This window comes from Amblyomma americanum, chromosome 9 (assembly GCF_052857255.1).
Source record: "Amblyomma americanum isolate KBUSLIRL-KWMA chromosome 9, ASM5285725v1, whole genome shotgun sequence".
Taxonomy (NCBI): Eukaryota; Metazoa; Arthropoda; class Arachnida; order Ixodida; family Ixodidae; genus Amblyomma; species Amblyomma americanum.
Window position 1 is genome coordinate 27,556,612 of NC_135505.1, and position 23,196 is coordinate 27,579,807.

Sequence of the window (23,196 nt, forward strand, 5' to 3'; positions counted from 1 at the left end):
GGCGAATCGCTTAACCCCTTCATTACTGTACCGGAAGTAGTGTGATGATTCGTAGTGATCTATGAATTCAAAATATATAATTACCAATGCCGCTTATAAGGTCATTAACCCATAAACGCTGTCGCGTCATACACTTAAAGGGGTGGAGACACCAAATTGTTGCTTGGCATGTTCTTTTTTTCTAACGTTGCGTATTGCCTCAGGATGCATGATACACGCTGCGCAATTCATATAAGTGTGGTGAATAATTTATTATTGCATTATTTATATTGAGCGATTTCGGTTTCGGTTTCTAAGCGCCGGGGTATGCTGCGACGTCACGATCAGGAAAAAGCAGCAACCCTGGTCACACGGGCCCAAAAAGTTGTGACGCACGTATTGCTGCGTCGTCTGCTCGTCTGCTCTCGTACACATGCGTTAAAGTCACTGTAACTCTGAAAGTACCGCAATCAGCGGGCGGCGTGCGGGCAACTTTGGGCTGTTGTTGCCAGAAATCGTCCAACGCGGAGAGCGCGTCATCTGCTAGGCGAAGAAAGTCTCCTTTGCGGCCGCGTTGTTCATCGTTTCTGCGAAAAAATAACCAATGAAACTATTATTCATTGAGAGCTTAGATGAGATTATGGTTATGTGGGCAAATTATGTTAGCAAAAGAAACGCAAAGCCGTGGAGAGCGTTTGGGGAATAAGGGTGCGTTTTGGTGCGCGGACGCGTTGTGCAAATGGAAATGGTCGCCTAATGGAAAACTCCATCCAGAGCACGATTTGTCGACCACAGGGAGTTTGTGCTCCCGAAGTCACTGAAAAGACCAGTGCGCGTTCCGTGCTCGTCCGCATCTTAGACAGCGCATTTGCCCCACAGCGAGTGACCGAACCATCGTACTCGTAGTAAAGTAGCTACTGGTTGCTAATTGCTCAGCTCTGCCTCCTCTCAGCAACTACGCTATTTTTGCGTTCTCCTGTAGGTACATACCTCACCTTCTCTTGTTCCCTTATTCACGTAATGCTTTGTAAACTCTTTCACTTCAGCATGCAATCAATGCCCACAAGCTTTTGAATTAGTATTCATGTTTTCTTTGATTTCTGATTTGTTAATTATAACCTTTTAGAAGCTTACATTGCTTCGTGTTAACATTTGTTTCTTGTATATATTTTGTGTGCGACCTTGTTCTGGGAAACTGCTTGTTTGAAATTTTTCCTTCCACCAGCTTTGGCAGGAGGCTGATCGTGTGGACTGCAAAAATAGCATGCACAAAAGAAGTAGAGCCAAGCAGGTAGGTGGACGTTCAGAAATTACATAAAGTGCAACTGACAGATATGCGAGCACAAGGGCAGGAGTTTGTATTTCTTCAATTTTGTTCCTGTCTGTCGCTTGTGCTGCGAGCCCAGATCAAGCTGTCGGTAGTCAGCGTTTGCGAAGTGCATTTCTTTTGAACGGCGGAGAACTGCCTGTTCTCCACCCTGTCTATACCTGCAGGGGACAACAGGTCGATACCTGGCGGAGGTACACGAGGGAAAGGTGGTTTCCGTTCGCTTTTTGGTGGTGCATAAGCGAAAATGCTGGGAACTGCGTCCCACTACAGCTTTTTTTCCCATCAACACAAACCTATTCAAATTGGTCTGGAGCAAAGTGGTCCTGCCAACGATGAAGAACAACGAACAGCAATTGAAGTATGTTGGCCCAAAATACGTAAATGTATGTTGGCGTTTTGCAAACCCCTAAATAAATACATAATGACATACAGTATCTTGTGGTTAAATTACAAATTTTTCAAGAGATGCATTTCCTAGAATACGTCAGCACTCTCTGAGCGTACTCATTCAAGGTAAACCAGCTTCGGTGGCTCAGTTGCTTTGGCGTTCGGCTACTAATCCTAAGATCTCGGGCTCGAACCCGGCCGCGATGACCGTATTTCGAGGGAGGCAAAATACAAAAACGCCTGTGTGCAGTGCGTTGTTAGTGTGCGTTAAAGAATCGCAGGTGGTCTTAATTCACTCAAAGCCCTCCGTTTCCGCGTCCCTCACAAGTAATGTGTCGTTTTGGGGCGTTAACTGTATACGATTTGTTGTTTTTATTTGAGCCTCATTACCAAGATTGATGACCAGCACAGAAACAAAAATTATCGTACAGCAACGTCTCCGAAAACATAGCTGTCACACACACATATGCTCGAGCACACACGCACATACGCGAGCGCACAAACACGTGCGCGATCCCACAGGCATCACACGCACATGCACACTCACGCTGGCGAGCACAAAAACATCGAGAGAACCTTGCCATGCAGACCAAATAGGGATGGCAACTGGTGAAACGCAGGATAAATAAATAACTGGCTGCGGTCACAGCTGATGAGTTTGCACAATGCTTACCTCGCAGAGCCGGGTGTCCTTTGTTGGGACAAATTTGTCGCGCCGAATGCGGTGCAGCCATACAGCCCTTCGTTTGCTGCCACACTTCGCGCTTGGGATCACAAATAGAGCTTTGCCGAATTCTCTTCGATTGCTGCATCCGATGGCGCAACATCCCGGCATCCTTGGAGACCTTTGTGCTTGTTTTGGGCGCAGAACGCGACACTGAGAGAGCTAGTTCGTAAACCACGCCGTACAACCACCTCAGAACACTGCGCGACAGCGCCCCGTCTGCTGTGGGTGGACCATCCATGGCGGCGCCCAACCACGTGATCTCAACTGGCCAATAGGCGGCGCCTCGGCAAAGAGAAAACAGCTGTGGTACTTTCAGAGTTCCAGTGACTTTAACATGCGTTGCATAGCAGCGCCGGATAGATGCGGTGTCTGTTGCAAAAATGAATTAAAATTTCGCGGAACCGCAAAAGAGGTTGATGAGCGTCTGAGCCAGGAGAGCTAGGATAAGGAGCCCGGTCTGTAAGCGCTCGGGCGGCCGCATCAGCAACCTCATTGCCTAGTAGGCCCTGGTGGACAGGAGCCCACATTGTTTTTCTGAGTTGGATCAGCGGCAGTCCGTCTTAGAATTTGGGAGACAAGAGGTGATATTTTTTTCTGCTAGATAGTGTTCACAAGCCCGGCGAAAGTCTGTGGTAACTGTTCTCGATTTTGAATCCGTGGCGAAGAGAGCTATTGCCAATTCATCCGCTCGCGTTGAATTTGGGGCCCGAAAGGATAGCCCATATATATTCGCTCCCTGATGGATTACGGCAGCCCTGTAGAATCCCGTGGGCGACGACCCTGTGATGTCCACGCCCTGCTTAGATTCATATTGCCTCTCAAGCGCGCAAGCCCGCGCTTGTCGTCTGCCTTCGTGTGAAGTCGTGTTCATGCTACGCAGGGAGCGGAGCAACCCACAGGGTATGGGGCCACAACACCGGGATGTTATCCGTCCCCTCTGGTATGCATATGTGTTGGATGTGTAAGCGCTCCAGCAGGCGGCGCCCAGGAGCCGTCTGAGAGAGCCACGTATATTTCTTCACGAGGTGGGCTTCCGCAATTTCTGATAGGAGTTTAGCACCCCGGGCCAAAACGCTTTCAGACTGGCGTTGAAGGTAGCCACCGGGAGGTCCAGTTCTCGCTTTGTCTTCCTGTTTGGTGGCGCAAAGGTACGGCACGGCGTAAAGGATACGGCTGCTCACGAAGGCATGGGGGAGCCGTAGTGCATCCCTGCCCCGCAGACCACCCCGCTTGTTGCAAACGCGGTGGATCGTGAGCCCTACCTGTTCGCGTATGCGCTTAAGTTTTGATATAGTTGTCTGGCCTAGGCCTGTTATTGATGAACGGACCCAGGATCTGGCGTTCTGCAACTTCTCTGATGGGACCGCCCGACAGAGATGTGTAGAGACGTGTTGTCCTTGTGATCTGTCCTGACATACGCAGGTCTGATTTTTCGGGAGCACATTGCAGACCGCAGTCGGCAGCATACACATAAACTATGGAGGCGGCCTGCTGAAGGCGGTTCTCCATCTCCCCAAGGCTGCCCCAGGAGGTCCACATTGTAATAACTTTCGGAGCTCCGAGGGTTCTTTTCCATTAAACGCAGAATTGGTCATCCTCTTCGTAATATTCACAGATGCGCGAGCAATTTCTCGCGCAGATGGCGCGGCGCTTCTCCGAACTTGCCCGAGATTACGCGAGTTACTACCGAGCAACTCAGGTAAGCTCGGATAAGTGTCCACACTTTATGCTCACACTTTCTGCTCAGTCTTTCTGCCCACGCATTTTGTTAGCACTTTCTGTTAATGCCACGCCTAATGCAAGTAATGTTTACGCTTCAAAAAATGTAACGTCGCTGAATATATTCACCTGAACACCCGCTAAGGGTGTGAAGGCATAATTCAAAACATTTTACGAAGCTCTCAAGGGAAACGATTCAGATTAATAAATTAAACATTTGTATTATGTACAGGTTATATGTAATGAAGAGGCTCCACACAGTCCGAGCATAATGTGTACAGGGTAGACTGGTGAGTAGGGGGGGGGGGGTGCTCCTGACGTTGGGGCTTTTAAATATGCAGCGAAAAAAGCAAGGGATTTCGTGCGGGGGCATTTGACACGGGGCTTCTGACCACCGGGAGCAGTTTTTCAAAGACTAAACTATTTATGGTACTCGAGGAGGACCATCCTGTTGCTTGTCAAACGCCGATGAAAACATTAACATTGTACAAAGCAACAGTTGCGGCCAGACATTGCCGAGCTCTTCCCACAACCGAATGCCTGTCCAAAAGATACTGAATTTCGAAGAGCCAAGTTGATGTCCAAAGGGAAAACCACCTCTGGCAGCGTTGCGCAGCGGTCGTACACCCACATGAGATACACGAGCCGTCCGACGGATATTTTGGAGCCGTCGACCTTAACCATGGTGTTCCACTCAGCATCGGCAATGGTGTCGATAGCAGACGCCAGGCCCATGGCAGCAGCGACCGTCCTTAGGAAGTCGCCACTGTCGGAGTTGCTGAAGTGTCGCTCCCGAAAGCACTGGAGGTGAGTATCAATGTATTTGCGGGTCTCAGCCGGCCACGATGAATCGAAAAGGTAAGACCACATCTGAGCTGCCAAGTCTATCCCAGCGATGGGAATGTCGAGTACAGTTCTGTTCGAGTTCTGATCCAGCAAAGCGTACACGTTAATAGGCAAGTAGATGACTTCACCAAGCCTCTCAATAGCGGCTAGCGAGAGACTGTCTGTCCGGGGTATCTTCCGCGCGACCTTCGCTTTCCGGAAGTCGAAGACGTACGAACGCGCGGCTAGCAGATTGGTGGCAAAACTTGTGGACACTGCCGGGACGGGAAGATCTGACACGGCCATTTCGTCCGGGAGCATTAGCTGTATCTTGTTCAGTTTTTGGGTCAGCTCCTCTTTGGATGCCACGCTGAATATTCTTGAAGCTTGGTCAGTCACTCTCAGGCGAAGCTGGGAAAACAAGGTCCGGATGTGATCGTTCATGTACCCAGTGCTGACAGCCTCTGTGTAGAACTTCTCCTCAAGTTCACAGACCTGCAGCACCTGGCATGAAATATCCACTGGTGGCGCACTCTGGCTCACAGAGGCGTCTTCTATCTCGAAGTGAACCTTCAGGGCCGGGTAAGCTATTGCGTAAATAATTGCCGTAGGTTGACGATCCGCGTTGGTCAGTATACTTAAAAGCTCGTCCAGCTTGTCATCCTGCCGCGTGTCAATTGTTGTAACGTTAGGATGTGTAGATAAGACAAGGTCCTCTAATATCGATTTCCAGTCGCCTTCCACCACAGCGGAAAAAGGAGAGATGGCACTGCCTCTAGATACTATCGCTGAATTCTTATTGCCTCTAATTTCACGCAAGACTTCTTCAAAGTTCTGCAGCTGCTGGGTGGTCACTGACGTATTCAGGGCTTTGTTACCAGAATCAAGTGCGGTGGCTGAAAAATTCACATACCTCGGATCCGAAACCCAGCCGTCGTTTCTTTCAACTCTCAAGACAGTCGCCGCTTTGGAGACTGAGAACGAAACCATAGATGGAAGGCCGTACTTCAGGCTCAGGTCAGCGAAGAGATGAACCATATGAAATGCGTTCATTGGCTTATTGATCACGGCAACCTGTACGATGGCCTTCACCAAGTCGGCGATCTCTTCTGCTGGTGGTTTCTCTTCCTCAAAGCGCTTCTTTAGTGCTGCCAGCATCTGGCGGGCAGCGCTTCTGTCTGTTCCAAGAGCAGCCGATTCCACAACCCTCCGTTCCAAGGCGACCCTGAACATCGGCGACAGGTGCTCGGGAGTGCCCGCGTCCACCCTGGAACAGACGTGCGCATAAAAGTCTTCGCAGGGGTCGACGCTCAGGTTGAGTACCCTCTGCACCATGCGGAACTCGTCCGGGCAGCAAAAGGAGCCGTTGGGAGAGAGATGAGCCTTGTGCTTGGCGAGTACGACCACGATCACCAGGGCAAAGAGAGAGGCCGCGAATGCAACGCCTAGGAATGCCAGCAGGACCTTGGCCGTGCTTGTGCGGGGCTCGACTGCTAAGTGTTCGGACGGCGCTGGCGGCGAAAACAATTGATCGTTGCTCGTCTGGGCAGCTGTCTGCACGGCTGAAGAAGCAAGTTGCTTCGTCACATCTGGCGCTGGTGGCGATGCTTGAAAAAGCTCGTTCGACTGGACCTTTTTTTCCATTGCTAAAAGAGATCACAGCTATCTTCTTCTTTCTCATCGGCGAACGTTGGGGCCCATGGTATGCATTTATATATTTTAAGCGCTGTACACATATCTCAAAAGAAGAGGATATGAAAGCCAGAAATCTGCTAAAATAATTGATGATGGTTGGCTGACAGCAGTACTTAAATTGCTAAGTACCTAACTGTAGCTAAGTTACGGTTGAGAAAAGAAGCGCACGGGTCATAAGGCTCTGCACATATTCATATATTCGCTGCAGTTTATTCAGCTTCAAGTTTTTAAGTAATCCAATGAAAGGGTGGTACAGATGCTTCAGAACGTAACTACGACCTGCTGTTTCAATAATGCTAGAGGTACAGTCACGTTGCAAAGAAATGCGAACAGCTGCTGTCAACAAAACAAAATATCTTAGTTGCGTAATTTAAGCTGGAGTGCACGAATAGCCTGATCCATGCCTAATTGAAGGTAAAAGGTCTTCTTAAAAATATCTACATTTCAATTTATCTTGAATACTTTGAATTTGAATAAATAAATGCAACACAAAGTAACCTCAATCTACAATTTCTAAAGGTTTTACTTTTTTAGCAATGCTGAACGTGCGTTTTTTAAATTAATGTTAGCCTGTATGCATATTCATCTGCTATCTTGCTTACTCTTTCAAAATTGAAGTATGAGGCAAATCAACATTTCATACCTCGCCACAATACCGGTAACTTGGCAATAACTTTGCGCAATGCGGAGAGTCTTGTTTGAAACGTCTTTGTTGTGGCCATCAGTGTTACTAGGTGCACATTTTCCAGCAGCTAAATTTTAAAACTAATCAGTTGGCCAACTCGCTAGGTGTTAAACGAAGGCTGCATCTCAACCAGGATAGGACACAAGTAGCACTGGCCATGCAGAACTCTTCTTGAAGCTGATTTATTTGACGATAAGTGCTATGTAAGGAACGCAGGGGCTGTAGGTTAACCCTGACATGTTGTCATACCGAAGTGTGCTGACTACTTTAATAACCTGATAGCAGTAACAAGCATACAGCCTTTAGTGTCTTCACAAACAATTCCAGCAGATGATTAGGCAATTGTAGAGCGCTTGAAACTGTTTTCCTCATAACAGTGCGATCACACAGTGGTACATACCAACACTCATGCCAATGCACTAACAACCACTAAACCGCCCCTTAACCCCACCCCGCCCCCCTTTTTCCCCCGTCTCCTTTCGCCATCGTTTCTAGTTTCATTCGGCAGACTGTTCATTTTAGTTTATTTATTTATTTAATTACATTACCCCTCAGGGCTGTGGCATTACAAAGGGGGAGGGGTAAATATACAAAAACATTGAGAAAATACAGTTGGTTACGAGAATATTTAAAAAGTATCTGAATATACAACGTTAGCTATTGCTACGCGGAACTGGTCATAATTTAGAATGCCAGCAACTTCTGCTGGAAGGTGGTTACAGTAACGTGAGGTTCGCGGCAGGAATGACTGCGAGAAGCATTTCGTGTTGCATGAAACAATTCCGACTTTAAGATTATGATCAATACGGCGGGATACATACATTGGCTGGGGGATGAGGTGATCACGTAAAGCAAGATGATGAAACAGCTTGTGGAACACAGCGAGACGAAACACTTTTTTTACGCGATGTCATTGTAGGGAGGCAGAGATTAGATTTCATAGCAGTAATGCTCGCTGGGTGGTTGTAGTTAGCAACCGCACAGCTACTTTTTTATTATGTTTAGGAAGTTATGAGCACTGTTTATCAATATGTTGACAACATCGCTTGTATTTTAAATGTGAACTGCCTGAGGGTAGCTTTTTACAGTTTTTAGATCTGAACATTAATATCTGTACGAATTGGGTTTCTGGTGTTATGCAACGTGTTAAAAAAAGGGGCTTCTGCCATTGGACTGCTCACATTCAAAATTAGTGAAAAAGTTATTCCTTTACTTTGGATTGAATCTCTGCTCAGGAAGCCGTGCACTCACAAGATGCAGTTTAGCTTTGAAAATCCGGACCCCGTAGAGTATCTGTTACGGGTCCAATTGGACTTATTTTTGGAAATGTGGCGGAGAGTTTGAAGGATGCTTCACTCCCGCCACCGATTGGCCCGGTATTGCACTGCCTCCGGGATCGGCCTTGTCTTTAGCGCGTCTTTACTATCCTGTCTTTCTATCCCATCTTTCAACTCTCCTACTATCTGCACGTGGTAGCGATTGTGGCTCGGCTTGAGCCAGTGGGCAGGCCTGTGCACTTTCCTTTTCTTTCTTCCTGGCAACAAATTCTCTCTCTCTCTCCAACTGGACAGGCTGGCTTTAGCTCGGTTCCCTTATTCACTTGTGAAAGGGGTCGCCACAAGCCTCATGTAGAAAATGAAGAGAAAAAGTGAAAGCTGGGGCAGATGTCCCCCATCAAGAGGTGAGACTAGCAGTGGTGCTGTATGTGCGCAAGTTCGCCCACAATTTGGAGAGCTTGCGAGAAAGCATGGTGCACTGCTCGTCTTTTTATCCCGTAGGAAGCTGGGATGCATTTGCTCTTGGTTCAGAGAAGGAGGAAAAAAGAAAAAGGGGGAGGCGGAACCAAGCATGGGTGACTTTTAATGAGCTGCACCTTAGGGGTACTATATAAAATCGCTCTCTGAAGCGATTTTTACTACGTAAAATAAACCGGCACTGTGTAAATGAGCAAATCTCAAAGAACATGAACAACACAAAAAATTTAACAAAATATAGTAGGGTAATAATTTTACAAAGCACATCAGAACATGAACTTCACACTCTTGTGAGCCACGCTTTGCTGGCGTGCGATTTCTTGCCAGAAGTAAGAATATAATAGCAAGGGAACTGATTGAAGCATTCTATATAAGAAAGAAAGGTAGCTCGTACATCACTGAAAATTCTTTAACATTGTATAAGGCCCAGAAAGGATCCTTTATCACTTCGCACCTGGTCGAGAATAGAGTCTGGACAATCTTTTACTTCTGTTAACCAAATTATAGGCAGGCTTTCATGAAAGCTACACGACAATAAATTATATTCACACTACCAATCAGGTGATATAGAAATGCGCAGAATATAAGCAAGCACTATATGTAGCCTTCATAGATTACGAGAAAGCATTTCACTCAGTAGAAACCTGAGCAGTCATACAAACTTTATGGAATGGGGCAGTAGATGTGCAAGTAAAAATACTGGAAGATATCTGTAGCAACTGCACAGCTACCATAGTCCTCCATAAAGTCAGCAATAAAATTCCAATAAGGATGTCAGGCAGGAAGAAATAATCTCGCGAATGCTATTCACCACCTCTTTACAAACGGAAATAAGAGGCCTGGATTCAGAACTGTTGAAAATAATAGTTAATGAGAAATACCCTAGAAATTTTCAATTTTCTGATGACAGTGCCTTTGTAAGTTACTCAGGAAGTGACTTGCGAAGCATGTTCAAAGAGTTAGACAGGGAGAATAGAAGGGTGGGTCAAAAAATTAACGCGCAGAAAACCAAAGTAATGTTCGACAGTATTGCAAGGGGCAACAGTTTACAATTGGCAGCACTGGAATTGGTAAGAACGTCTTACGGCATGTAGTGACTGCAAATCTGGATCATGAGAGGGAAATAACTAGAAAAATAAGACGGGTGGAGCGCATTTGGCCCGCTCCTTCAGATAATGAATGACACCTTACCGATATCCCTCTAGAGAAAGGTATATAACAGCTATATTTTACCGACACTCACCTATAGGGCAAAAACGTGGAGGCTAACGAAAAGGATTCTACTTAAAATGAGGACAACGCAGCAAGCTGTGGAAAGGAAAATGGTGGGTATAACGTTAAGGGACAGGAAGAGGGCAAAGTGGGTCAGAGAACAAACGCGGGTTAATGAGATTCTAGTTAAAATTAAGAAGAAATAGGCTAGGGCACGACACGCATTGCGAAGAGAAGATAATCGTTGGTCCTCAAGAGTAACGGACTGAATGCCAAGAGAAAGCAAGCACAGCAGGGAGCACCACAAAGTTAGGTGTGTGGATGAGTGTAAGAGGTTTGCGGGTATAGGGTGGCCACAGCTCACACTGGCCAGGTCTACTTGGAGAATTATGGCAGAAGCCTTTCTCCAGCACTGGACGTAGTCCGACTGATGATGATGATGAACTGATGCCTGAATGTGTTCTTTGAGCAACTCACGGCTGATACACATTCACGTGTTTTCTGTGAAATCAAGCAGCTGTGAGTGGACTCTGTTCCGTTTTCCTCCATTGTGGGATGTGTAGTTGCTTTGGGGCCTTTAAATAGTTACAATGAACGGCTACCAACCCACGCACTAAGAAGCGTTCTTGATATGTAAGGAGAACCACTTTTCTCTGCTCTTAGCTTTAGGAGCACGGAATCTAGCCCAGACTACAAGAACCGCTGAAATCGGCTTTACTTGCCTCCTAATATTCAACGTATCGAAACCCTGTCAATGTGTCTGCCGGGAATGATGCCCTTATCATCGCAACAGCACAGGCTGCCAAGATGAGGCGATGTTTTTTACCTAGGCAACGCCACAGCAAGCAAACAAACTGCCGGTACGCTGTGTACCGGTACCCTCTGAAAATGAACAACAAAACCACTGAGTGGATCATGCGCTTTGATGACAATACACACGCGCATTCATGTTAGATGGCATCCCAGATGAATAGTCACATAGTTCCACAAAGTCACAATATGCTACAAGGTTTACTCATACGCAATGCAGTACACCAGAAGTTAACATTTTTCGCAGTGTATTACCATGAAACGCTTACGCACAACAATATAACTCCACTATGATCTGCTTTAAAATAAGAACATTCGGGGATGAACGCCCCGGATGCCAAGGTGTACCGTATGCACAGCCTAACGCAGCATCCAGCGAGAACAGAACTTCGCTTCTGGATATCGTCGCTCATAGTTTCCCGATGTGCGCGTAGCTCGAAGTGAGCAGGGCGGAGCACGCCGATGTTGCGGCGTAGAAGGCTGAATTCCGGGTGCTCCGTGATGTAGCCCTCTGGCTGAGGACACGGGCTGTCTCACTGCAGCACACACACTTGAGCTCCTCAAAGTTCGACAGAACTTGGCACTGTACACAATGTGGGGTTTTATTGGGGAGATAAATAGTTTCTCCCTGCTTAATCGCGGCTGACACAGTTCAAAACCGCCAAATTCCACCCCGTGATCGCGTACGCTACCGAGGGCTCCTCGACCACGGCGGGCCTTGCTCTGTGGAAACAAAGGAACGACACATTGGCTTACGCAAACAGACATATTTTGCTGCAGCAACGATAACGCCAGCTAGCAACAAGATATGCTAATGAATCGAGGTCGTCCGACTCACCAGTAAAGTTCCGAGCGAATGTTTGCCCATGCTAGGGCAAGGGATATTCAGAAGGCCGGACGGGACGACACACGGGAGCGAGTCTCCCCGTCTTTTCCTCGCCCCGCTGGCAAAAAGCAGAGCCTAGAGCGACACGTCCGCTCGCGCCGACGATCCCAGCCGACCAGCCCCATGCCCTCTCCCGCGCGTGGGCTGCAAGCAGTCTCTCGCGCTGCGACGCTGGCACCCTCTCTTGCTAGTTCATGTAACTGACAAGGGAATCTTCCTCCTCGAGGCGAGGATGCTGCTGCATGGTGCCTCGCGGGAGATCAAACACAGGGGACTGCAGGGCAGGTCCCCACAACAACTGCACCTGAAACACCGCGTGTCCACAAAGGCTCTTTTGCAGCACTCGGACATAGCAGATTTGCTGTCACTCCCACAGCAGCTACACATGAGAGTTTGGTTCCTATCTCTGTACGTGCTGGTAATGTAAAACAGCAGGCGACTAAGAATGTCATAGAAAATTTAAACTCGACGTTTTGTGTAGAGATAGACTGAGAGAGACAAAACGTTTATGCGCTGCTCATAGTATCTTGGCAGTCTTCATGAGTGGAATCCCCAGTCCAGGACTCCTGAGGCTGCGGAAGTAGCTTGCGCCCGTTCGACTAGTTAAAGCTGATAGCCGGGTTCCCAGCTGGACTGACACTGCAGAGTTGTGTTGGCATACCGATGTGGTGTGGTAGAGTGTGGCTGTCTTTCAGCACCAAGGGCATGTGGGCCTGTATGCAGTGGGGTGTATCTTGTTTAGAACAAATAAGCATTGATATGTGTTTGCTTGGAGCTGCCTCCAAGATAGTCTGTTTAGTGAGTTGGTTGTGTGGCGGGGGATAGATCTTTCTTAGTCTACTAAGGTGATCCAGAGTGTCGCCGTACGTCTGGGTAACTGGTTCGAGTCCCAACACATCAGCCGTCGCTTGGTTACTATGTCCTAGAGCGATGGCGTCCGCTTCGTGGTTCCCGGCCAGGCCGCGCGTATGCCGGTGCCCACATGAAAGAACGCGTTTCTTCGCTTGAGCCACACTGGCTTAGAACGTGGACGGCATTATTGCCAATTCTGCCTCGCAGGAAATACCGACAGGCAGCCTGCGAGTCCGAGATGATTACCAGAGATTCGCCTTTTCTGTTGCCTTTGGTGACTGCGAGGGCCGCCGCAGTCCCCTCTGTTTCGGTAGAGGAATTACCCCTTATGGGGGGGGGGGGGGGGTGATGCTAACTAGTTGCTTGTGAGCTAGCCAGCGTGAACTTGACCTCAGAAATAGAAACATGACCGAGTTTCGCGTGTGGCTGGTTGAAAAGGCATCTTGTTAGCCTAAGAATTTAAGCTCATTTTTAATTCTATATTTTTTTTCGCCGCTATTGGGCCTTTACAAGCTTATAATTTCGATGCCTGTAGAACATGCAATGCTGATTTTGACAAATTTCTTGCTCTTTATCGCAAGACATGCTTATAGCGTAAGCTAAGGGAAAAGGTGCCCTAGCGTTGTTCCGGTTTCAGAAACCTGTGTTCCGGCTGTGTCAAGGCCTACATTCACGAAACTGGTAACTTTTAAAGGCGCTTAAAAGAGCATGATTATTATGTTAGAAAGAAAGAAGTTGATTCAAAAGCTATTGCCGAACGTACCGTATCAACAGGCTACGACATCAACTATGGCATGGCACACGTGCTACCTATAAAAAATAAGTTATTTGCTTGCCTCCACCTGAAAATAGTAATCATACAAGCGACTACTCACACACTCCATCGCAAAACTGAAAATCTCACTTGTGTATACGCACAATCTTCGCCTTCTTTTCAAGCCTATTCAAACGCCGAGAAGAGCTGTTTCATTTTTGAAGCTGCGAAAATATCCACCTTGACGCAAATAAATTCACAGAGACGAAACAAATGAGACAAAGCGACAACGGACAAGCGCGAACTTCCAAATGTTTATTGCAGAAGGAAAACCACATAGATTTGTAGCCTCGGGATACGCCCACCTTTTTCACTCCACATGCCTTATCACGGCCGTAAATTATCACATCGCATTATCAGTTTTGCACATAAAATCGTACTCCGCCGAAATACGAATTGACAGAAGTATCACTCACACACAAAGCTGCCTTTTTCTTTATGTGAAAGGCTTCCAATAAAGCCTCGCTTGTTTACTCTTGCTCATGCCCAGAATCCTTGCTTTTTCCAGGCGAGGATCACACTTGCACGTGATAACATGGCTGACCAAATTGGCATATTTATCTTTATTATTTTCTACCTTTTTGCAATGTCCCCCAAGGCATTTGTTGATGCACCACCCCGTTTGCCCCATATAGGACATTCCACAGGTCAGGCGTATCTCGTACACCACTCTTTCCATACAGCGGATAAAAGTACGGTGATGTTTTATACTGCGCCCAGGGCGCTCAGTGCCACAAATCCAGGGTAAAGTTCGTTCAATTTGTTTGGGGCTGAAAAAAACTAGCGGTACCTTGTGTCCGTTAGCCACCTTTTTCATATTGGTTGAAACTTTGTGCACATAAGGCATAACTTCAGGTTTTACCGCAGGGCCCTTTTGTTCGGGATTCTTTAGCCTGCTGCATCGTTTTGTTTTTCGGACGTGGGTTTCAGCGACGGCAGTCAACAGCACCTAGGGGAAGCCAGCAGCCAAAAGGCGGCGAATGTGATTTTTTAAGCTATTGTGCATTTGGTGTGGACAGGACTTTGAAAGCGACGACTTAATGCATAAAGAGGCGATGGCGCGCCATCGCCTCTTTAGGCGTTGAGTTCTTGCTTTCCGTCCCGCTTTACAATCCGTCCTGGCATCCTCTCACTGTCGCCTCAATTCGGCCACGGCCGGTCCCGCCGATCTCGGCGCACTTGCCCGTTGTCCCTTTCGGCCAATCAGCGACCGCTCCGGCGGCGCCTGGCGGTGCGCGCTTGCGACCAGTTGGAGGAAGGAGGCGGCGTAGCGCTCTCGCGCTGGCCTTGTGGCTATTCGTCCGTGTGGAGGGAGGTTAAGCGTCCGCTTTCCTGCATCTCCACAGCGCTCCTCGCCGGCCAGGGAAGGATACGGCATTTCGAAATTCCCACAAGATGCCGGAATGTATTACGCAGGCCTGACGGTCAAGCATAGCGTTTTTTGTCTTTCTCAATCGGGACATCATGGCGGAGGCAAAAGACGCCGACACGGGGATGAAATTTCTATTTATTTATTAATACTGTAAACATATTTAGGCTCATACAGGGATGAGCTACTTCACGCACACAAATAAACAACATTGAATGGTTGCACCATGTTTGTTTCAATCGCATTTGGATGGTGCTCTGATTTTTGCTTAAACGCTTGCCTTGGGTTTTTGTTCCATAGGTTCGAAGTTGCTTCCGAAGTACATCAGCCAGATCCGCCTGCATATAGAGCATTTCCTGATCACAGTAACCCGCAAGCGGTCGTGACATTTGTAATAAGAAACGCTCTCGCGTGCATGTCAGATACAGAGGCAGCTGCACGCTCCAGAAGTTTTGCAAACGAAATGCATTGGAAAAGCAGTGCTCTGGCATTCAGGTAGTCGCTCGGTCGCTGAAGCACAGCCGATAAGTCGGGCATATTTTGTCGTGGAAATTACTTTCCACACATTGGTGTCGTTGGGGTAGCAAAGACGGCCTGTTGCTCGTGGAGGCAAGGATTGCGAAGGGCGAGGTGGCGAAACATATTGCACGAAAAGTCATGATTCACGACACTCTACGCTTTTGAAGCAGAGTGTTTAAACATGCAAACGTACGCTAGTATTCACTTAAACCCTGTGTGCCGCAATATCTTTAGTCGCCGGCGTGACTTTTGATGAAAACTCAAATTCTGGACAAAAGCATTTTTGAGCGGGAAACCGTTCATGAACGCAATTTTTTCATATATTGTAAAATTTCCGTATAACAACCAATATATCGGCTGATCACCGACGGTACTCGTGTCTTTTATTTTCTATTCAGGTTTTTGGTGTCGTCAAAAGCGTTCCCCATTGATTTTTTTATGGCAGTCTAAGTATTTGATGCGATCGCTGGAAACACTTTAAACGAAAAATTTTGTTACATATTAGAATAATGGACAATTGCCTTCAATATTTCCATACCACTGTCTTACAATTTTGCAGTTTTCAAAATTCTTGCCGGTCAATGCAGGACTTGTATTCCTGCGCACTTGTATCGTGGTGCGGAATCATTCGTCGATTACTCTGTTAGCTGTAGGACGACGATTCGTGTAGTGCTGTTATTATTCTTGCTACTAACAAAAGACGGTTTTAGAAAAAAAAATCTCAGTAGTACGTGGCTGCCATCGAGATGTAACTTCTATCTACCCCTGCTAGGAATTCTCCTTTATTGCTCTTATGAGCGGCATACCAGGCATACAGGCGCTCCCGGAGGATCAGAGGGGATTAGAAGTGAGTGTGGTCAGAAGTGCTACCGGGCAATGTAAGAGAAAATGCTGCAGTCTGGCACATGAGAGGAGGGACGTAGGGCACAGTGGATAGCAGTGACGTCAAGAGACATCTAGCCTTACGGCAGTAAGAAGGGCTCATAGGTTTGTGAACACTGAATTTAAGCAGGTAAGTTGGCGATATATTTTACGGGCAACAGCGCGAAACACGTGGACGAAAAAAGAGGAAACACAGGACGCGCTCGTGTCTCCTCTCCTCTTTCGTCCAGGTACACCTTCAGTCCGTAAAGTTTCGAGACTGATTTATTTTATTCTCTAGAAATGATTCATCGAAATAAATGTTGCTGCGTATGTGTAGCCCCATTTTTTTGGGCTAACCTGAGCTATTTATGTTAATTGCTGTGGCAGCCGCTAGATGGCACTGCGTGTACAAAACTACGTTGTCACTTGTCTGCGCACTCTACTATGAGTGAATGTGGAGAGATGGACGTCCACCTCGAACACTGTGTAAGCATAAAATTCTGTGTGCAGCTTGGCAAGACAGCCACACAGACGTATGAGCGCCTTCGTGACGCTTTCGGCAAAGAGACATTATCGCGGGCGCGAGGTTTCGAGTGGCACAAGAGGTTCATTTCGGGGACCACGTCAGTGGAAGACGGCACAAGGCAGTTGCGCCCTTCAACCTCACGGAATGATAACGTGGCTGGGATCAGGGAAATCGTACATTAAGACGGCACAATTACAGTCCGCATGCTGTCAGATGCTTTCGACTGTAGTGCGACAAAGTGAGACGAAATTTTGCGTGATCACTTGGGGAAACGAAAGCTGAATGCCAGACTGGTGCCGCACTTCCTCACACAGGACCAGAAGCACACACGGGCAATAGTGAGCGCTGATTTGCTCTCCGAGGCATAGAATAATGCCGCATTCGTCGACAGACGAAACCAGGTGTTTTCAATACGATCCTCAAAGAGGCAGAGCGCCGAATGGCGGTCCACAAACACTCCGGCGTCGAGAAAGGTGTGGCGACAGAAAACCAACTTTATTTCTCACGACTACAACCGTCATTCCAGCGTAACAAGCATCAAGTTATCTTTATCGCTAATAAGTTTACAGACACGTAGGGATATCGCACTTCTTTGCTTACTACAGAAACTAATATACAGTCGTCACGCGTCCACACTGCCCCTTACACGTCCAATGCGCACTTCACGTCGCCTACATAATAATCTTAGCTTCCAACGTCTATTCGGCCGAACACTCGCGTTTAATTCTTCTGCTTTGCCACGTGCTATCAAGTGTTGGAATGGCCTTCCGGATTGCATTGCTACCATACGTGACCCATTAATCTTCAAAAACGAATTGACCACCTTCATGCATCCATGATATTGTACATAAATTGTTTTCGTATGTGTTGTCAAATCCATGCAGTGCCACTATTTGTTTGCTGTTTTTCCTCTGTGTCAGTATATTACGGTTTTTTTTTTCATGTACGGTGTAATCATTGTTTGCAGTCCAATGTATTTAATATTGTTTATTTTTTGTTCTTTCCACTTTGTACCATCTTTTGTCTGCTAAATATTGTAACCCCTCCCCTCACACAATGTTCCAAGTGTGGAACCTGTGAGGTATTTGTATAAATAAATATAAATAAATAAATAAAAGACGATGCGTTAGTTTGCTTCGATGCCAGAGGTGTCATACACCACGAGTTCTTCCCAGAAGGGCAGACGGTGAATGCAGAGTTTTATATTCACCTGCTCCAACACATGCGTGATTCACTTCGACGGCGTCGCCCTGACTTACAGGCATCTGGGCAGTGGAGCCTCCTCTACGACAGCGCAAGGCCGCACACTGCTCTCAGCGTGACAATATTTCTCACCAAGCACATTATTACGGTACTTCCCCATCCGCCATAGTCGCCTAACCCCTCCTCATGCGATTTTCTCCTGTTTTCTTGTGTGAAGAGAGCCCTAAAAGGTCGCTGGATGGGGAGCGTGGATGCCATTCAAGACGCCACGACAAAGGACCTTACAGCCTTGCCAAAAGAAACGCTTTCCATCTGTTTTCAAGACCTCAAGAAGCGTTGGAAGCTGCGTGTAGCCTGCAAGGGAGACAATTTCGAAGGGGTGCTGCTCAGATTATTTCAAAGTTGAGCGCATTTTTTTAATGAACTCAGTCTCGGAACTTTACGGCCCAAAGTTGTACATTGAGCTGTTGCCCTTAAAATAAACATGTTAGTTGGATCACATCTAGCATCGTGACCATTAGGTAGGTTCTTGGCCACATGGATTCCAGGTCATGGCACGAGCTTGTTCCTTTCTACATGCTCACATATCTATTCGAGCGATATTCACGAAGTAGTTCTCTTTGCTTACCGGGATATAAATACAAGCCTTTTTCGCCTGTTCGCACGCCCCATGCTTTGTAGCAGCGGTTTCTTCGTCTAAACATGGGTGGGCACACATATTATCTACTGAGTAATAGTTACACAAGAATTGCTCTCGCCGGTGTGCCCAAATGCAGGTTAAATGATCTGTATAGGCTGGGAAAAGGCCTGCTGTGCTTGATATTGTTTTATATTCATTAGTCATTCGGGCAGCAACCATGTCGAATATAAACACGGAATTCTAGGGCCTTTTGTGATGATGGGTGTGTGCGTCCACGCTAGTTGCGCTTTATGTGGCGCCATATTCAGCACTGTGTACTGTCGTGAGCAATGCGACAGCGAACAAACTCTTCGTACAAAACTGCGAATCTTCGGTTATTTCTCTAATAAGAATAAGAATTTCTTCTCGACATAATGCACCAAGAGGAAAACTTGTAACATAATGCTTGTCACACATAATTATGAAGTTGTCAATAGACGACTGCTCAAGATTTGTCCTCTTGAATATTTCCCAGCACTACATTTGCTGGGACGCGCCGCGCAGTAACTGCGTATAGAAACACTCACGCATGCAGGCCTTCTGGCATTCCCACTCGGTGTTGTACCGGTTGGCATTGCCACCGCATCCACCGTAGACGAAGGGCTTGCAGACACCGTCGGCCACGTCGAAGTACCAGCGCTCAAAGTCTGCCCTGCACATTCCGCTCTCAGGGGGAGGCCTGCAGCCCAAGTCAAAGTTCACGCCGCGGTGCTCATTTCGGACTTGCACCTCCGCCGTTGCTGCTGCTGCGGAATGTGAAGGAGAGTGTTAGCTCTATTTTACAGCGATAGCTTCGGTGTTACTCTGGAAACATCGCCCTTTTAAGGCGTCACATCTGATGATATCATCAGACTTGAGGCGCACAGCATGCGTCATCTACCGTTGAGATGATACGCTTGATCGAGTTCTCAGGACATAGGAGGAAAAATGAATGTGCACATCTTCGTGGGATTATTGCATTACGTATTCGCATGTCACTGAACCACGTCACAGTTGCCTATAAGTGTAGAGCGGATGATCAAGTCCTTCGTCATTCTGCTCTTCGACACGGAAGGGGTAGGTTCCGCAGCCGTACGCGGCGATCGCGCCCGTGATAGGGAGCAGTATTAATCACGCGCGAACCCAAAACAGCGCACAAAGGAAAGCTCCAATGTCTGCATAAGTACTAGTGAGTTTTTTTTTTGTCGCTAACTGGAGGAGCTAGGTAGCGGCTATTATGGGCTATACTGCCTCGATATGAGCAGTGAAAGGTGGTTATACGTAGCACAATGATCAGGCAAAAATGCGAATCTTGCGTTGAACGCTATCAGTGGCACATTTTTTTCTGTTCTATTAACGAGAATTGGAGAACTCTATCTCAGCCTCGTTTCAGAGAAAAGCAGACGTGTTTAAGCGCGAAAATCAATGCGATGGGGATGACAGCTATGCCTTTTAGCATGGGTCAGCACTGCCATTAGCGTGGTGCAGCCAAAAAGAAAAAGAAAAATGTAAAAACAAGCAGCCAATATCTCCAGTGTTGCGCAAGAACCGATCACGTTTAGAACGTGTTTATTTACTTACTCAATGTAGTTTTGTTATTGCCCGTTCTACATACTTGCATTGAGCACATCCTATTATAGTTTATAAATTAGAGCGCCTAATCTTCTTTAGACCCAAAAATGGTGCATCAAGCGTGGTTTGCGCAAAACGGTCAAGCATTGGTGAATCACTTCGCTGACGCTGACTTATGCTGTGGAATGTCATTGCGGTCGCAGGCCTACAAAGCAGAAATGGTGCAGGCGAATGAAATGGACGCTTAGTGTTCGAATCGCAGTATTCGCGATAAAGAAAAGTATATAACAAGAGGTCCAGGGTGATGCAACAAGCTTCTCAGAAACGTCGTAAACCCTGCGGCTTTTAGGAACTGCGCTAGCTATATGTTTTATATAAAGACCAGCCTGAAACTATTAAAATAACAATTAGTGGCGCTTTAAGTACTGCTGAAACTGGTTAGAAAGCGAAAGGTGTATTGTACTGGGTAAGTAGACGCGGCTTGGCCTCCGTAAAGTTCAATGCGTTCCGCACACTAGATAGGCAACGCTCCCACCCTACCAGGTAACGATTAAATTAAGATTTGATCGAGAGAGGTTGATCACCCAATGAACGCTGCGGCTTATTCCTGCAGTGGCGCTTGTCAGCCACAATGTTGCCAGCACTGATACATACAGCCCACATCTCATTTTCACCACACCCACGTACCTCGATGCGCGACTGAGGCGTCCACTGCCCCAGGGAGCCAGTTATGCGCCGTCCTTTCCTCAAAATGATCGGAGTATCTAGCCCTTTCAACGGTAACACCAACGAACACAAAGAACGCCGACGGTCTATAGCTTCGGTGCCCCATTTCTGCTACAACGTTGTGAATGCCAACGCATGCAGTACACATCTGTCACCATCGCCACGTAGTTTAAAGCGCGACTGATGTGTCCGCCATCCCAGGCGGCCAGTTATGCGTCTATCCTTTGCATTCGAAGAAAATTGAAGATTTTTTTTAAATAGCTCTTTCAGAAAAGAAATGGCGCAGTAACTGTCTCACATATATCGGCGGACACCCGAACCGGTTTTGAGGGAAGGAAATGTCGCAATAACTGTACATAAATCGGCGGACAGCCGAGCCGCGCCGTAAGGAGTTTGACCTCTGGCTCACTTGAAGGTCAATACCGCAATCACCGCGAAATCGTTACGAGGTAATATAGTGAAGCTTTCGCGTAAAAAAAAAACTGGCATCAGGTGAGGTAAAATTACCAACAAACAGTGTAGCTTACCGAAAACAGCGCCAGCCAGGAAGCAAAGAAGCACAGCCTTTTTCATGTTATTACAGTTGACAGGAAACCAGTGAAAGTGCGAACACGCCTTCGCACTTTTCTGCTCGGTTGTTCGGCATGCTTTATATACTCTGCGAGGCACTTAGGAAATTGTGAGAGCTGGCGCAGGTGTAGCAAGAAGGGATTCGGATGCGGAGGGTTCAATGTCTGCAGATAAGACCACGGTGAGATCAGTTGTCCTGACAAGCGCCACGAGATACACAGCGCACACACCGGTGAGAATGAGATATACTGTGGCAAACACGAAGGGGATAGCGAAAATACGCATAAGACAGGTGTGCACATAATTACACTCTACGCTGTTCAGTTGCTCATGGATATAGAGATAATTTTTTATGTTCACTATTTGGTGCATTTCTAAGTTTGAAACAAGACAGACTGACCGAAGCGCGCAATAAAAGGGCGGTAACTTTGAACCATGGTGCTCTCGACGCCTTTTTGTGTCGCAATTTGCGTAAATGGGTAAAAGAATGGCCAAAATTGAGGTCTACTGTCAAAAGTTTTCTGACAGCTTGGAACTTATTATTGAAAATGCAAGGTATTCGGTGCACGCATGTACCGCCAATGTACAAAACAACGAGCCCGCGATATACATCCGGCCCGTGGAGTCGTTCCGCCCCGCCCCCCTTACACACACACACACACACACACACACACACACACACACACACACACACACACACACACACACACACACACACACACACACACACACACACACACACACACACACACACACACACACACACACACACACACACACACACACACACACACACACACACACACACACACACACACACACACACACACACACACACACACACACACACACACACACACACACACACACACACACACACACACACACACACACACACACACACACACACACACACACACACACACACACACACACACACACACACACACACACACACACACACACACACACACACACACACACACACACACACACACACACACACACACACACACACACACACACACACACACACACACACACACACACACACACACACACACACACACACACACACACACACACACACACACACACACACACACACACACACACACACACACACACACACACACACACACACACACACACACACACACACACACACACACACACACACACACACACACACACACACACACACACACACACACACACACACACACACACACACACACACACACACACACACACACACACACACACACACACACACACACACACACACACACACACACACACACACACACACACACACACACACACACACACACACACACACACACACACACACACACACACACACACACACACACACACACACACACACACACACACACACACACACACACACACACACACACACACACACACACACACACACACACACACACACACACACACACACACACACACACACACACACACACACACACACACACACACACACACAC

At 47.2% G+C, this 23,196-nt stretch overlaps 1 protein-coding gene across 2 annotated transcripts; it reads right to left on the reverse strand.

Moving 5' to 3' along the window:
- Nucleotides 1-15,151: 15,151 nt before the first annotated feature.
- Nucleotides 15,152-21,769, reverse strand: LOC144105503 (PI-stichotoxin-Hcr2n-like). Of its 2 annotated transcripts, none has more exons than XM_077638627.1 (3): nucleotides 21,640-21,739; nucleotides 19,363-19,578; nucleotides 15,152-15,382 (listed from the first exon to the last, which is right to left on the reverse strand). In XM_077638627.1, the coding sequence occupies exons 1-3, from the start codon at nucleotides 21,683-21,685 to the stop codon at nucleotides 15,369-15,371; spliced, it is 276 nt and encodes a 91-aa protein (XP_077494753.1). In that variant the 5' UTR covers nucleotides 21,686-21,739; the 3' UTR covers nucleotides 15,152-15,368. The 2 variants fall into 2 exon arrangements, with proteins under 2 accessions (XP_077494753.1, XP_077494752.1); XM_077638626.1 differs by having other exon boundaries at nucleotides 15,154-15,382; nucleotides 19,363-19,581; nucleotides 21,640-21,769.
- Between the last annotated feature and the right edge of the window lie 1,427 nt (nucleotides 21,770-23,196).

Bases quoted from the DNA above. Each gene is read 5' to 3' on its own strand.
- LOC144105503 (XM_077638626.1), bottom strand. From the start codon at position 21,685: ATGAAAAAGGCTGTGCTTCTTTGCTTCCTGGCTGGCGCTGTTTTCG. The intron at 19,582-21,639 runs GTAAGCTACACT...CACATTCCGCAG, and splicing joins CCTGGCTGGCGCTGTTTTCG to CAGCAGCAACGGCGGAGGTG.